General features: G+C 40.3%; 1 protein-coding gene across 2 annotated transcripts in view; it reads right to left on the reverse strand.

The window, feature by feature from the left end:
* Positions 1–541: 541 nt before the first annotated feature.
* LOC144891283 (V-set and immunoglobulin domain-containing protein 1-like) overlaps positions 542–14,265 on the reverse strand; it is a 39,576-nt gene continuing 25,852 nt past the window's right edge. For both annotated transcript variants that reach the window (XM_078773850.1, XM_078773849.1), the window contains 3 exons: positions 10,731–11,102; positions 3,873–3,937; positions 542–1,466 (listed from right to left, as the gene is read on the reverse strand). In XM_078773850.1, coding sequence (XP_078629976.1) covers positions 1,326–1,466; positions 3,873–3,937; positions 10,731–11,102 — 578 coding nt within the window. In that variant the 3' untranslated portion in view covers positions 542–1,325. The remainder of the gene's footprint in view (positions 1,467–3,872; positions 3,938–10,730; positions 11,103–14,265) is intronic.

A 14,265-nucleotide genomic window follows, 5' to 3' on the forward strand; every position in this document is an offset into this window, starting at 1 on the left:
TCACTAAAAAGAAATTATACAGGAGGAGGCGCTCCTATGTTGCACAAATTCGTGTCAATCGGACCAACGATTTGCAAGAAAATGAATTTCAAAAATACAGACACACATACGACAGACACACATCCGTACGTCCGTACGTACGGACGCACTCGATCGCTTAACCTCATTATCACTTCGCGTGTGCAGGGTAATTATAACCCAAGTCATTCTAACTCCCTGACGTCGTTATGTACATCGCCAGGATCTCTGTTGCTTTGTTGAATAGGAACGAAATATATAGTCTCCTTCAGCAACTCCTTGGAGCTTAGTCCAATTGACTGTGGATTCAATATTGTCACAAAACCCTGAAACCTCGACATGGCAGCTACGTACTTCCTCAGGTGAGGTGTCAAAAACCGAACTCAATAATCCAGATGAAGCCTCACTGAATTTTTATACAAGGTGAATCCATTGTTTGGAGAATAGAAGCAGCATTTTCAGGGTAGAATGACAGGTTCTGAAAGGGAACTGATGATCTGAGATCAAGACATTGGAGAAAAGGAAGGATTTTTAAAAAATATTTATTTATTTTTGTACAAGGTCGATGTTCATGGAAGAGCAAGAACAGATCAGATAGCAATATAACAAAAACAACAGTAGAGAGGAGGAAACACCAACAGCAGGGTTGCAGTTCCATCTGTCTGTCTGGTCCGTCCGTCTGACCTGTGGTTTTTCAGACGTTTTCCCCACATCATTTAACATATTCAACTGAAACTTAGTACATAGCTTTATTATGATACATTACAGAAGAAATGAGAGTTTCAGGACATTTGGTCAATTTTTCAGAGTTATGCCCTTTTTGGACTTTTTGAATCACATCGGTAGGAACATGTATTGCAAAGCAATTCTCGCGCTTGTTTATGCATGATTTTTACCGTTTTTATTTTGAAATGTCACACGCAAAAGAAATGCAGGAACATCAAAACATTATATTTCATGTTAAATACTCTAGATTGTAAAAGCACATGCAGATTCTTTGCTTTGAAAATGAGGTTTTAAAAAATCAGATAAAGGTATAACAATGGAACGTTGATATGCTTACTGCCATTGGAAACAAGGATAAGCTAACTTTTCAGGTGTTAACCCTTCCTCACAGAAAAAGATGAAGGGTTAACGCCCAAAATGGCAGCTTTCCTTTGATTCACAGGGTGGTTAGCATACCTCAATCAGTGTCCACTGCTCTTCCTGTATGCCAAAGCAGATTGACATTAACATTGAGAAGCAAGACTAGTTCTTCATCTACTGCAGGTAAAGGTAAACTATATTTCGAGTTGTTCATATGATTGTTATTTTTGCTGAACCTTGTGAGTTGTTTTCATTCTAACTTCAGCATATAGGGTCTCAGGTTCCTTTTGAGGCCTTGGTGGTGGGAATTTATTGGACATCATGCTCACAGTTGCATACTCTGTTTCTCGTTCAGTGGACTCCTGGAGAGACAACAAATGAGACGATATTACTTTGCAGGTTGGATTCATTAAACTACTTGTTTTCATTACAGCCAAACATCCAAACAGTCGAGTTCCAGATATTTACACTAAGTTACCACCCACATACACAAGTGATCAACCAACCTTCACATGATTCAGCAAGGCCAACTAAACTTTAATCCATGGCATCGTACAGGAAAGAAAAATAAAAATACAAGATAAAGCAGAAGAGAAAACTCTGAACTCTCGTGAAATCCAAACCACATCATCGTACTATAATTCACCAAATGTCCGTCCGTCCGTCTGTTCCCAGGTACCGCAAAAACGGCTGAACCGATCACAACGATATTTTGGGTGGGTAATCCTGGGCCCCCTTGGAGTAAAATAGGCTATATTGTTTTTCAAATTTTTTTCCCAGTTTTTCCAAACACGATGGAATAATATTTACCGATATGAACAGTGATGTGGCTTTTATTGAAATTCTACAAATAGTGTTTAGATTTTGATGATTTGCGTGTGATATGATTTAACGGATGTTTGTATAAATCGTTTAAAAAAAAAAAGCCTTCAATTTCTGATATTTGCCTTTTCATTTGGGCCTCCCAATTGAAGCCCCACCCGTAGGGCGGGTACCGTTGCTAGTTTCTAAAATTCAAGAATAAGTTGTAGATTTGAGTTTGAGGGTAGTGGAGTAGCGGCTAAAACCCTAATCCTATCCAGGTTCCTCCTGATGACTCCTGTGCACTATTTAGTGTTACGTTTGATTGTAGTTGCTTTCTCATCTTACAGTCCTGTGCTTTTTCAAACTGGACAATTATTTTATTCTTTTTTTTTCAATTTTTTCTAAAAACAAATTATTTTTTTCAATTTCAACAATTCTCCAAAACATTTCATCATTCCTCTGCTCAAATCTATTTTGCATCCCCACATCCGCCATCCCATTGAGTCCCACCAGAAACCTTTTTATATCGTTTAGGAGACTTTCAGCAGGGCTTGCCTTTTCGAGGTGGAATAGATTCTTCATTCCCACTTCAAAGAGCAAAGCAAATTACCTATTACCTGAAGTTCACCGACTATTAGTTAGCCGACTCAGCTTTTCCAGAGATTAGCTGGGCATAGGACCCCAAAAACGAACTAAGTTTCCAGCACCTTAGGATCTAAATCCTAACTAAAGCTGCTTTCAGCAGGTTTGAACGAACAACCTCAAAGGTGCCAGACCAGTGTCCTTAGCACTCCCATGTCACTAATGGCACCGTCATGCTGGTGTCCACTAGTTTGTTGTGGTGCATTACCTCTGCCATCAGAGGTGAACAGAGGTTATGTTTTCACTCCTGTCTGTTTGTCTGTGAACAGGATTTGTCTCAAAACGTTGTGGATGGATTCAGACGAAATTTGGTGGAGAGGTTTGGTGTGTGACACGAGCGGAATGATTAGATTTTGGTGAAGATCCAGATCCGGATTTGAAACCGAGAATCTTTAAAGTGATTCTTCACCATTGAGAGATGGGGCAAAAAATGATAATACGATACCTCGAAAAGTCGTGGACGGATTATGACAAAACTAGGTGGATGAGTTGGTTTGGTGACAAGAATCAGCCGATTCGTTTTTGGTCTAAATACAAATTCGGCCTATCAGTGGATACAAAAAGTAAACTGTTCAGCCTGGCACAGGTATGTTCTCTTCCAAGTGCCATTCTAGTGTTAGATCACACATATGTAGTTTGTTTGTCTGTTCCTCTGTGCATCGTTATGTTATTCTCCTTCCTCTGACATCTTGCTCTTTCATCAGCCTTGAATCAGTGTTGATTTGTGTGAGAAAAGTTCAATTTTCTGTGCTGCAAGAAAAGCATTATGATCGATTTGTACATTTTGTGCGACAATTCTACCTTGTCCAGGAAGTTGTTTGAATTTGCTTCTGACAGGGCTCAGAGCCAGGTAAAAGCAATAGTCAGGCCATAGTTACTAAACAAACCTGGATAATGGCTCATGCATAGTTTTAATAATGTACTTTAATAATTATAATTGTACCAGCTTCGCTCTTTTGTTTGTACATGTCCACAGATTGTGATGGGTGTACTTAGTGTTTGCGATTCCAATTGTTGATGCACTCAGTCGTTCTTGTGATTTGATTGCGGCAAGTGGATCCATTGGAAGCATAGTGCACATTATTATTGATAGTCAAATGGGCCTCTGGGATCATCTCAAGTTAGTCAAGTCCTACCCATGACAATATACAATGAAACTTTCACAGAGGAAGAGGCCGTTCCAACCATTTTCCTTGAGTTGTACCAACATCTCAGGATCCATTTCGGGATCTGCATTGTTATTTGATTCATTTTATCAAATCCATTCACTTGGAAAAAGTGAGATAAAGAATTAGTCAAATAAAATGACACAAAAAACAAACCAAGGTTTTCATTGGTGAACTGGATGTTGCATCATTGCCTGAAGTCCTGGATTTCCTTTTTGGGGCTGAAAGATATGGAAAATAAAGTGACGTTAAATGTAATGTCTCGTTCAAACTTGAAATCTCAGATGAATAACATCATTATAAATGAACATCTTGTTTAGTACTTTTCACTTCAAACAAACTCTCAAAGAGCTTTAAAAATATAATAAAACTTTAAAATAATTATTTATTTATTTTTATATGGTTTTGCTTTATCCTTATCTTTTTCCAACCTTCGCTGAGCCCCTTACCTAGAGTGGCTTTATGTCTTGTTTGGAAAAAGACAAAGAAAAAAAAGCGTAGAAAAGATATTTAAAACCTGTGAATGATGAGTCGGTGCAGATTTTAAAAGGCAAAGACTTCCACAGACTCGGAACTTAACTGAAGAATAATCGACCACCAAAAGTCTTAATAATGGTGTTGGGAGCAACCAGTAAATTCCTGGTGCTGGTCTGTAAATTCCTTGATTGTGTAAGATGTAATAAGGTCAGATATATAGACAGCGCCGATTTATATATGTTTTTAGGAGTTATTAACAGAATTTTAAATCAATATGTTGATGCACTTAATGCGAGGGACCACCTTCAGAATCGTGGTGACGTCCAATTTCTGAGTCGAAATCACAAGCCTGGATACTATATTTTACATGAGTTGGAAGGGCTTAAGAGAAGAAGTAGGCAAACCTGTCAGCAGGGAATACCAGACTTTTGAAATGAGGTATGAATGCTAAAGAGGTCTTTCGCACATGCGTTGTGTTTGTATTTTCAGCGATTAGCTTCTGTTAGCAAAAACCCTTTTAACCTGCCGTTTCTAGCATGAAATCAAAGTAAAATAGTCTTTTTAGCATAATTTTCAGCATTTACATGAAGGATTGACGATTTCAAAGTGATTAACCAGAATTGTTGTTTTCCTGGATGCAAATCGGACTCAGGGAAATATAGGAAATATGAGAAATATCCATGGATGGAAAGGTATAGAGTTAATATCATTTCCTGTTAATACAAGCGGGCCGTGACAGTGGATACATAAGACCCACACATACACACTTAGCAATAGATGCAAAAATCGAGTATAATTTCTCTCGTGGCCCCAGAACCAAACAAAAATACAGTTGCCTGCAAAATTATTCCCCCCTCACCCCCATCCAAAGTTTTCACATTTTGATGCCACCTTGAGCGTATTTCATGATGCTTTCAAATAAAACTTCATAAATAGAGTCTTCACAAACAATTCCAAAGTGATAAAGCTAAAATGTACAGAATATAAAAGTGGTGGCATCATCATGTTATGGGGCTGCATTTCATCAGCAGGGACCGACAAGTTTGTCAGGATAGAAGGGACAATGGATGGCGCAGAGTACAGGAAAATTATTGATGAAAACCTGCTTCAGTCAGCCATGAATCTGAAACTGCGTGGGAAATTCACTTTTCAGCAGGACAATGATCCGAAGGGTAATATGATTATAGATAGGGTGTTTTTTGGAAATAATGTAATGTTAGATCGAGTATGTCTTACTGAAGTTCCATAAGCAAATTGTAAGCAAAGATATTGTTTTCTTGGTAAATAATACAAGCTAGCAGCTGGTGACACATTGTCTAACCAGGCTGTCTGAAGTAATTTTCTTTCACTTAACTGGTTTATCGAGGCTTGCTTGTCAATTCGCTCGGTAAACAAGCTTTCATTGTGACTGTGAATAATCGACTCAGTACGAGGTCGATGCGAACATTGTTTTGATAAGTAAATGCAAAATACATGGTAATTATTTTCAGAGTTAGACAAAGAGTTCCCTGATCCAATAGAAGTGGATGAGTTACTCTGCGCTGGCCGATGGGGGATGGGCTCAGTGCACTTTTCTCTACTTCCACTTACAAGTTAATCTAATAAATAGTTTTATGGAATTGTCAACGTTCTCAGTAAATCCTTCAAAAGAACAATAATTAAACACTGAATCAAATAAAACTTATAGCTTATTAGGGTTCGATAAAAGTTAGTCTAAAGTGTAAAAATCCTATAAGCTTATTCCAAATATCCGCCACGTGCATGCAGTCTGGTAGGCTAGCTATCTCCGGCTCTCTGACTTATGAGGGAAAATATGAGTTTTCAGTTGACAAAGGATGTGGTTGTCATAGCTACTGAGTGACCTATTGATTAAATAAGGACCTTCTTATTTAATTGCATGCCTGCCTGAAGTTTTAACATGACTTATTAAGTCTCATGTTACTATTGTGTCAATTTGCAATATGGTATGATAACCCTTGCATCAACTGGCAGAATACTCAGGTCCTGTGAAAACAATAATGTTAAAGATGAATGAATTACAGATAACATGCAGATTTGGAATTTGATGTGCTTGCAAAACTCAGGTATTTCTAAGTTTGATATTTAAAAGTTTGAATTCGTAAATATATATAAAGTTTTTGTAGTTACATTCTTTACATGTAATTGGGAGAATCTTGGCGTCGCAGAGTCTCGAAGAACATATTTTCCTCATTAAGGAGATTTTAATATGCATTCCTTAATCAGCGGGATATCCCTCTGCTCAATATTTCACTCGACCAATCACATTGTATCCCTCGATCCTTGCTCCCTCCCACCTACACTTTGCCTAACCAATCCTACTGCTTTCCTCCTCTCTCTTCGCTCCTCCCCCTCCACTTGCTCCTCCCATTCTCAACTTGTATAAAGATCAGGACTGATGTCCAAATATTTAGGATTATCACTGGGTTTGTAAAATGTTGGTTTGTTGTACTTAGGATTTTCACTAGGTTTGTAATGTTGTAAATGTTGTACTTAGGATGTTTCACTTGGCTGGTCGATTCTGTATGTTTACACTGTATGTTGACTGTATACTGTGCATGCTACTGTTATTTGGTGTATCCTTATGATGTTTCCTTTGATGTACATCTCTACTGTACCAGGAATTTCCACTTGGGACTTTCTGTGAATCTTGCAATGTGCTTTTGTGAATTGTAGTATGCTCTTCTTGGTTTGATAAAGGTTATTGTTTTCTTGCTGTGTATTTCCTTGTAAACAGAAAGTGTTGTCCTCCTCGGGAATTAAAATTTGTGATTCTTCTTCTGACAAAAGTTATGGACATTGAATTTCTTGATTCATCTATTACATACTGTCTAAAAAATATCTCGATCAAGACCCAGAAGACCAAAAATACCCCAAAGACCCAAAATACCCCTAAGACTCAAAATACACCAAAGATCCAGAGGATCCAAAAGACTCAAATGACCCAAAAGGCCCCAAGGAACCAAATGACCCAGAGGCAACACAAAAGACCACAAGGGCACAAAAGACCCTGAGCATCTCAAAGACCCAAATGACCCAGAGGACCCAAAAGACCCCGAGGACTTCGAAGACCCCAAAAAAGACTAATAATGTCTCTTACATTGGAATTGTAGACGGTGGCTTGCAAACCGAGCCTCAACAGACCTCGAGGTCTGTGTACAGAAACGTTGTTTTTAAATCATAATAAATACAAGGCACAGGTAGGTGAAATTTGCTGCACATGATGTGCAATGCACGCAGAGTAAACCGAGTGTTCATTTACGTCTGTAGGATGTCTAATAAATAAAGATATAAATAAGCACACCTGAAACTAGGCCCAGGCTTCCGACTTTGGCACGCTCATGCCGCGGCTGCATCGTCAAATAAGCTGTTACAACCCGTCATTTTTGACGGACTTTATAATAGTGGGTAAATATTTGACCACCTCACTATGCAAAGCTGGTAGCGACCGACTCCAAAAGGACTCATGGCAGTCATTGCTGCAAAAAGCGCTTCCACCAAGATTTGTGGCCTACATGTTTTTTACAGGTATTCATGATGTGTAATGTCGTTCAACTAAAACAGTGTTTCATCTGATCTACTGAAGTTATGAATCAACAAAAATGCCACGCTGTGAAATAATTTCATCCTCCGACATAATTCCATCCTCCCCCCATCAAAAATAATACCAAGTACGACCGTTTTTGTGGTTGACAACTCTTTTCTGAAAAATTGGCAACTTCACTTTCAGCCCCACTACCGTGAGGTCTTTTCCTCGCCACTCTTAAACCGACTTTCAAAGGCTAATAATAAGTGATATACTGTTGAAATATTAGGAGCAAATTCGCTTTCCTCTCCTATTTCCGAAAATGTAACGTTTGAAGCGGTGTATAAATGCAATACAGTACCACACGCTACAATTTTCCCAATACAGTACGGTACCACTGCAATACAGTACCAACGCAAATTACGGACGGACGTGATGACCTCTGGTTCACTCGTTCAGTTTACTGTACATTCATTTTACATAGAACAAATAAATTGTACACAAAATTTGATGGGGGAAATAACATAAATTGAACAGATGACTTTCGCCAAGTGGTGGTCGAGTTTTAATCTTGAGTGAAGCACATTTTTCCTCAGTTCTGGAAGAGGTATCACAAAACGCATACGAACCCCATCATGAGTAACGAAGCCGATGGAAATCTGATGTTTAACACCAAATTACCACAGGAATGAAAGCGGCTTTTGGGAGGCGAGTACTGTGTGCTGCCGGGATTGATTAAACCTTACTAATAATTTTTATTCGACATATGATTAGATTTTTACGGGGTTCCTCGTCGTGAGCAACATTCGACCCAAACAAAGCCAATGGAAATCTGATGAAACAAATCCGGGCAGTGTAAAATCAACAGGGGCCGACTTTCTTAAAATCAGCGGATCTAAGCCTGATGTCTTAGGCCTCAAACCAGGATGGCGGCCATATTATTTTGTGTGGGTGCCATGGTGGGTGGAGTCGAATGACAAATGTGGGTTGGGTCCGGCAGCTGTCCAACCAATGGGTGCACGTTAAAGATATTGACCCAGAACAAGAACCACAACAACAACAACAGCAACCATGCGGGGCTCTTGTGGACCTGCGACACATCCACACATCGCAGGTAAAAAGCTCATTTCGGAGAAGTGTTTCGACATAATTCATAATTCATGTGGTATTATTGGTAGGGGGTGAATACTTTCCACTGTATACGGTATTTATAACAGCTCCACTCTTCCCTCCCCAACACGATTAATGTGAAATATCATCATTTTCAAAGTTCATTTTGATCTTATCCTGTGGATTCACAAGCTCCAGATATGACTGTGTGTGTGTGTGTGTGTGTGTGTGTGTGTGTGTGTGTGTGTGTGTGTGTGTGTGTGTGTGTCTGCCTGACCGACTGAAGTCTATTTTTGAGGATGAAACAAACTCGAAAAACATTTTCCATCAAAGAGTAATGATTTATTTTCTATTGGAAATGTAGACGGTGGCATGCAAACCGAGCCTCATGGGCGGTTTTGAGACACGTTTTTTTTTAATAACAATAAATACAAGGCACAAGGAAGTGAAATTCGCTGCACGTGATGTGCAACGCACGCAGAGTAAAGCGAGTGTTCATTTACGTCCGTATGACGTCTAATAAATAAAGAAGATAGAAGCACACCAGACACGAGGCTGAGGATTCAGACTTTGGCATGCTCACGAGGCTACACCATCAAATAAACTGTTCCAACCCGTCATTTTTGACAGGCTTTATACTAGTATGTGTATAAATCACAATAGTACATGTGTATGTGTAAATCTCCATTCGTGTGTGTGTGTGTGTGTGTGTGTGTGTGTGTGTGTGTGTGTGTGTGTGTGTGTGTGTGTGCGCGCGCGCGCGCGCGCGCGCGCACCACCGCCACTGCTAATCATCTCCACTTGCGAGTCTTTATGACTAAACAAAGCCTTCCCTGGTCCTGAAGCATCCATCTTCACCCCAGCAAGGAACCACAAGTTATGAACCAAGCCGTCTCCTTATATGTCCCCCTCTACAATCTCCAAAGTGGTGTCTGGGGTATGCCCTGTCTCGGTCTCTCCCCTCTCGTTCTCATCCATCTTGGTCTCATCCTTTCTCGGCCTCATCACTCCCTGATGGTATACAGTCGGCAAAACCCAGCAAGCCGAAAGGCAAGGCCGGGTCGCCAGGCCGCATCTTAAACGCATGTCGACCGGCGAAACTATGGGCGCCTCCCTCCCCCACCAAAACTGCTGACAAAGCTGTTGTATTCGGCACAGTCCTGGATCTCACAAAGCTCGGTCCCATGCAGACATGGCAAAAAGGGAATCGCCAAAGCTCGGGATTTCGCCCTCAGCATTATGGGTTCGGCAAATCCCAACATGCCGTAAGGCCAGGCCGGGTCCCAGACGATTCATGCAACTCCTGGAAACACGTGCAAGGCCTTCTGCCTCACCCAAGTTGCTTGGAAGCTGCTGCATCTGGCGCAGTCTTCGAGTCCATCTCGGTCTCTCATCCTCAATGGTCGGAGCCCTGCAAGAGGAGGTCCACCACAGCTCGGACCTTCCCACCCTGCAGCACGGGGTCGACAAGTCCCTCCAGGCTCATGAAATCTGCCGTGTTCGGATAAACCGTCACTGCCTTCAAAACTGATGTATTCGACACAGCCCTCGGTCCTCTCTGTCCCAAGCGAGAGGGAGTATCTTGTGTGTCCTCTGTAGTGACATTTACTTCAAATGTGTGTACATAATACAACTTCGTTACTGCTTTCTGTTCTCATTTTTCAGTACAAACATCAATATGAACTGAAGGTTCTGCATTGAAAAGTAAAATGTTTACTCTATGTCTTTCATTTTGTTTTACTTAATATTTAGCTTGTACCATATTTTTAACTCATTGCAAACTCTTACAGCTCCATTCTCACTTTAATATGATTGATATAGAATAATTAATATGGCAGGACAGCAGGCAACATGGAAACAATTTACATCCGTAATACCTTTACCTTTTCCTGGGTTTTTCCTCCTCCTCCAGTAGAAGAAGGCAGCGAGAGCAGTAACAAGAAGAAGTGACAAAACCACGATCCCAATGATCAGTCCCAGAGTAAGAGATCTTGGTTCATCCTTCAATTCCAATGTGATCTCCACCCGCGCCTCTCCATGGATGTTTCTTCCCACGCAGGTGAATTTCCCAGGAGCAAATTCAGGAAGTTTCATCTGAAGTTGAATTTCTTTGGAATCATTTTTCTTCCTGGTGTTGAGTTTGGTACCGTTTGTATCAAGCAGATCCAGGTTTGGGAGTGGAATTCCAGATCCATTGCATGTGAGCTCAATGGTTCCATTTATTGATTGATTCACGAAACTTATTTTGGGTTTTACTGGAAAACACAAAAGTGTGGGGAAGGGGGGGGGGAAGGGAAGAGGGAGAGTGACAAAAATGTGAGGAATACACAAATTCTAATGGATGAGAATCAAACTGAGACATTCCACAGGTTTTGACAAAAATATATCGAAACTTCATCTTTGTATTCACCTTCTAATAATCCAAAATGAGAATGAGATTCAAACATTTGTTCAGAACTAACATTAACACCATGTTTATTAATCCTGACATATTTATCACAATTAACCAGATTTATCCCGGCATGTATGGGATCGTCGGCTTTACGAATCCAGGTATAATTTATCATTCATGATTACACGAATTTGACAACTCGGAATTGGGGACAAATCACATCTTTAACCATCTTTTAAACAAGTATCCCTCAAGGTATAATTTGTACTTGAGTTTCCTGAATAAATTCTCAAAATATATATTTGGGTTCAAGTTGAAGGTTTGAATGATATTGTTTCAAAACTGGAGATTATTTAATTCATGTTGTACAGGGTCTGCCAAAAGTTATGACTGTATTTTCATTGTAAATTGTGCTGAAGGCAATGTACTCAGTGTTTGTTTTTCTGTTGTAGGTTCATCTTAAGTGTTGAATTTATCATGGATATTGGACACTTCAGGAGAGGGCACTGATTGTGGAGCTGTACTTCCGAAATGGTTGCAGTGTTGTGTGTTCAGAGTGAATTCCGAAGAGCACGTGGTGTGAGAATAGCAACAACAGACAAAGCCATAAGGAGATTGGTGACAGCATTCCAACAGACTGGTTCAGTGGAAGATGTGAAAAGGTCAGGTCATCCGAGGTCAGTGAGAACTGCAGAAAACATGGCGGCTTTCCAGGAAGACGTTGTGCGCTCCTCGAAGAATACGTGTAAATGGCGATCCCATGAGCTGCAGATTTCCAAGACTTCACTGTGTCAGATTATGAAAAAGGACAATGGGTGTTCTCTGGGGCTACCTGAAGGACAGGGTATACCATACAAAACCCAGGATCTTACAGGAACAAAAGGATAATATTCGTAGAGAAATCCTTAACATTCAATTTTCTGCGGATGCCCGTGGCGGTCACTTACTGGATGTGATTTTCACGAAATAAATTGTGAACAATCTCCAAAGTCTGTTCTTTAATTTCCCTCTTATATATTCAGTAGAACCTACTTCTTATTTCCTACATTGGTATTTGAAATACAGTAACGACTTGGAGCAGACTCTGTATAATATTTATAATTAGTGAAGGTATCCGGCATTGCCAGGCAATGCAGTGTCACTTTGTGACGGGAATATTAAGACGGGGAGGGGGAAGAGCTGAGGAAGAAGGAAAGGAAGGGGTTGATGTGGTTCTTTTGTGGTAAAGCATAAGCACAAATAAAGAATATCAAAACAATAACCCCAAAGGAAAGGTTTGCCTTGAAACAGGCATTTGTTCATCGATCGATGTATTTTATACTTTTTAAAGGAAGGAAATAATTTAAATAGACGATAGCAGGAGGAGGGACACGTTCTATTAGTTCAATTTTTAATTTGCAGATTTCTTTAATTTGCAATCTTTAATTTGCCTTGACGTCAATCCTGCTGGTTAATTATTTTCATTGCACTCAAATGCTGCTGGTTAATAATTGTTTTCATTGCACTACATGAAGTACACTTCCGGGCACATTCCTTAATATTTTATTCAATCAATATAATTGTTGGAACGACAGAAAAGGTGAAGAAAATGCTTTGGCGATATGGAGAAGGAAGAAGGATAGCCTTGCATAAAGCTTAATAAAAGGTATACGCTTAGTTTATACGAATCGCTAATGTCTTACATTTTTCAGATTTCACTCCAGGTTTTGATACTTATTTAGTGTATGGGAACCGATCCATAAATCTGAATCCAGATTTCGATTATATGCTTAAATTGTCCGCGATATACAGCTGGATAAAAAATCGCTAATGTCTAAAAAATTTCAGATTTCACTCCAGATTTCAATACTTATTTCGTGTATGGTATATATCCTTGTATATATATACATGTGTATATATACACGTATATATATATGTAGAAGTATATGTATGTATATATATATATATATATATATATATATATATATATATATACACATACAGACTTGGCATTTAATATGGAATTTTTTTTTTCTTGACTTGGGTTTACTTTCTGAACTCAGTATATCAACCTGGTGAGTTTCTTTTACCCTTCGGTGATGTCTTCGTTGAAAGAACCATGTCACTGATTGTCTTTCGCAGCAAGAAGTCAATAACAGGATTATATCACAGGTGGCGTGACAAAATGAACGGTCGGGGGGTTGATATAGTGCCAAGATGGCCGCGATATCACAGGTGGCGTGAGTGATGGAAATGAATGTAGAAGGAAGTAGAGGACGGGGAAGACCGAGAAAGACTTGGCTAAAGATGGTGGAAGAAGAAATGCGGGCAAGGGGGTTAACAAGGAGAGATGCAGAAAATAGGGCAAAATGGAGAAGATTGTCATGGGGACCACAAGGCTAACACCCGCTCTAGTCGGGAAAATGGCCTTTAAAATGCATGTTGTTGTTGTTGTTGGCGTGACAAAATGTAAGGACAGGTACATTTGACGATTGGCTTCACAATTGGGTATATAAGGGTTGTTGCGTTCTGTATTAGTGGAAAACAACTGCTACACGTCTACAAAAGTTATTGCCGCTTCCTCTGGAGATGGTCCGTCAACTTGACAATGCTGTTTGTCATGGAGTGGTGGCTTTACGAAATTCTGGCATGAAACAGCGTGCTATTGCTCGGCAGTATGGCATCACTCAAGGTCAAGTGTCAAAGATCCTGAAACGAAATGCTCAGAGGGGTGTCCCTACTCCAATACCGAGGCCAGGACGTCCACGCAGAACCACAAGGAGAGATGATCGCCAGCTGCATCGGTTATTCTGCAATGGCCGTACCAAGTCAGCTAATCGGCTTCGGGCTGAGTGGCAGCAACTGACAAATGTGCCTGTATCCAGAAGGCTAGTGAACTAACGACTGGTTCAAGCAGGCTATCGTGCCAGGCGTCCCCTGAGAAAGCCACGCCTGACCAGACAACACAGCCAGCGCCGATTGCAGTGGGCCAGAGAGCACCGTCAATGGCAGCCAGGACACTGGAATCACGTGACCTTCAGTGACGA

Source organism: Myxine glutinosa, chromosome 3 (genome assembly GCF_964187855.1).
Source record: "Myxine glutinosa chromosome 3, kmMyxGlut1.1, whole genome shotgun sequence".
Lineage (NCBI taxonomy): Eukaryota > Metazoa > Chordata > Myxini > Myxiniformes > Myxinidae > Myxine > Myxine glutinosa.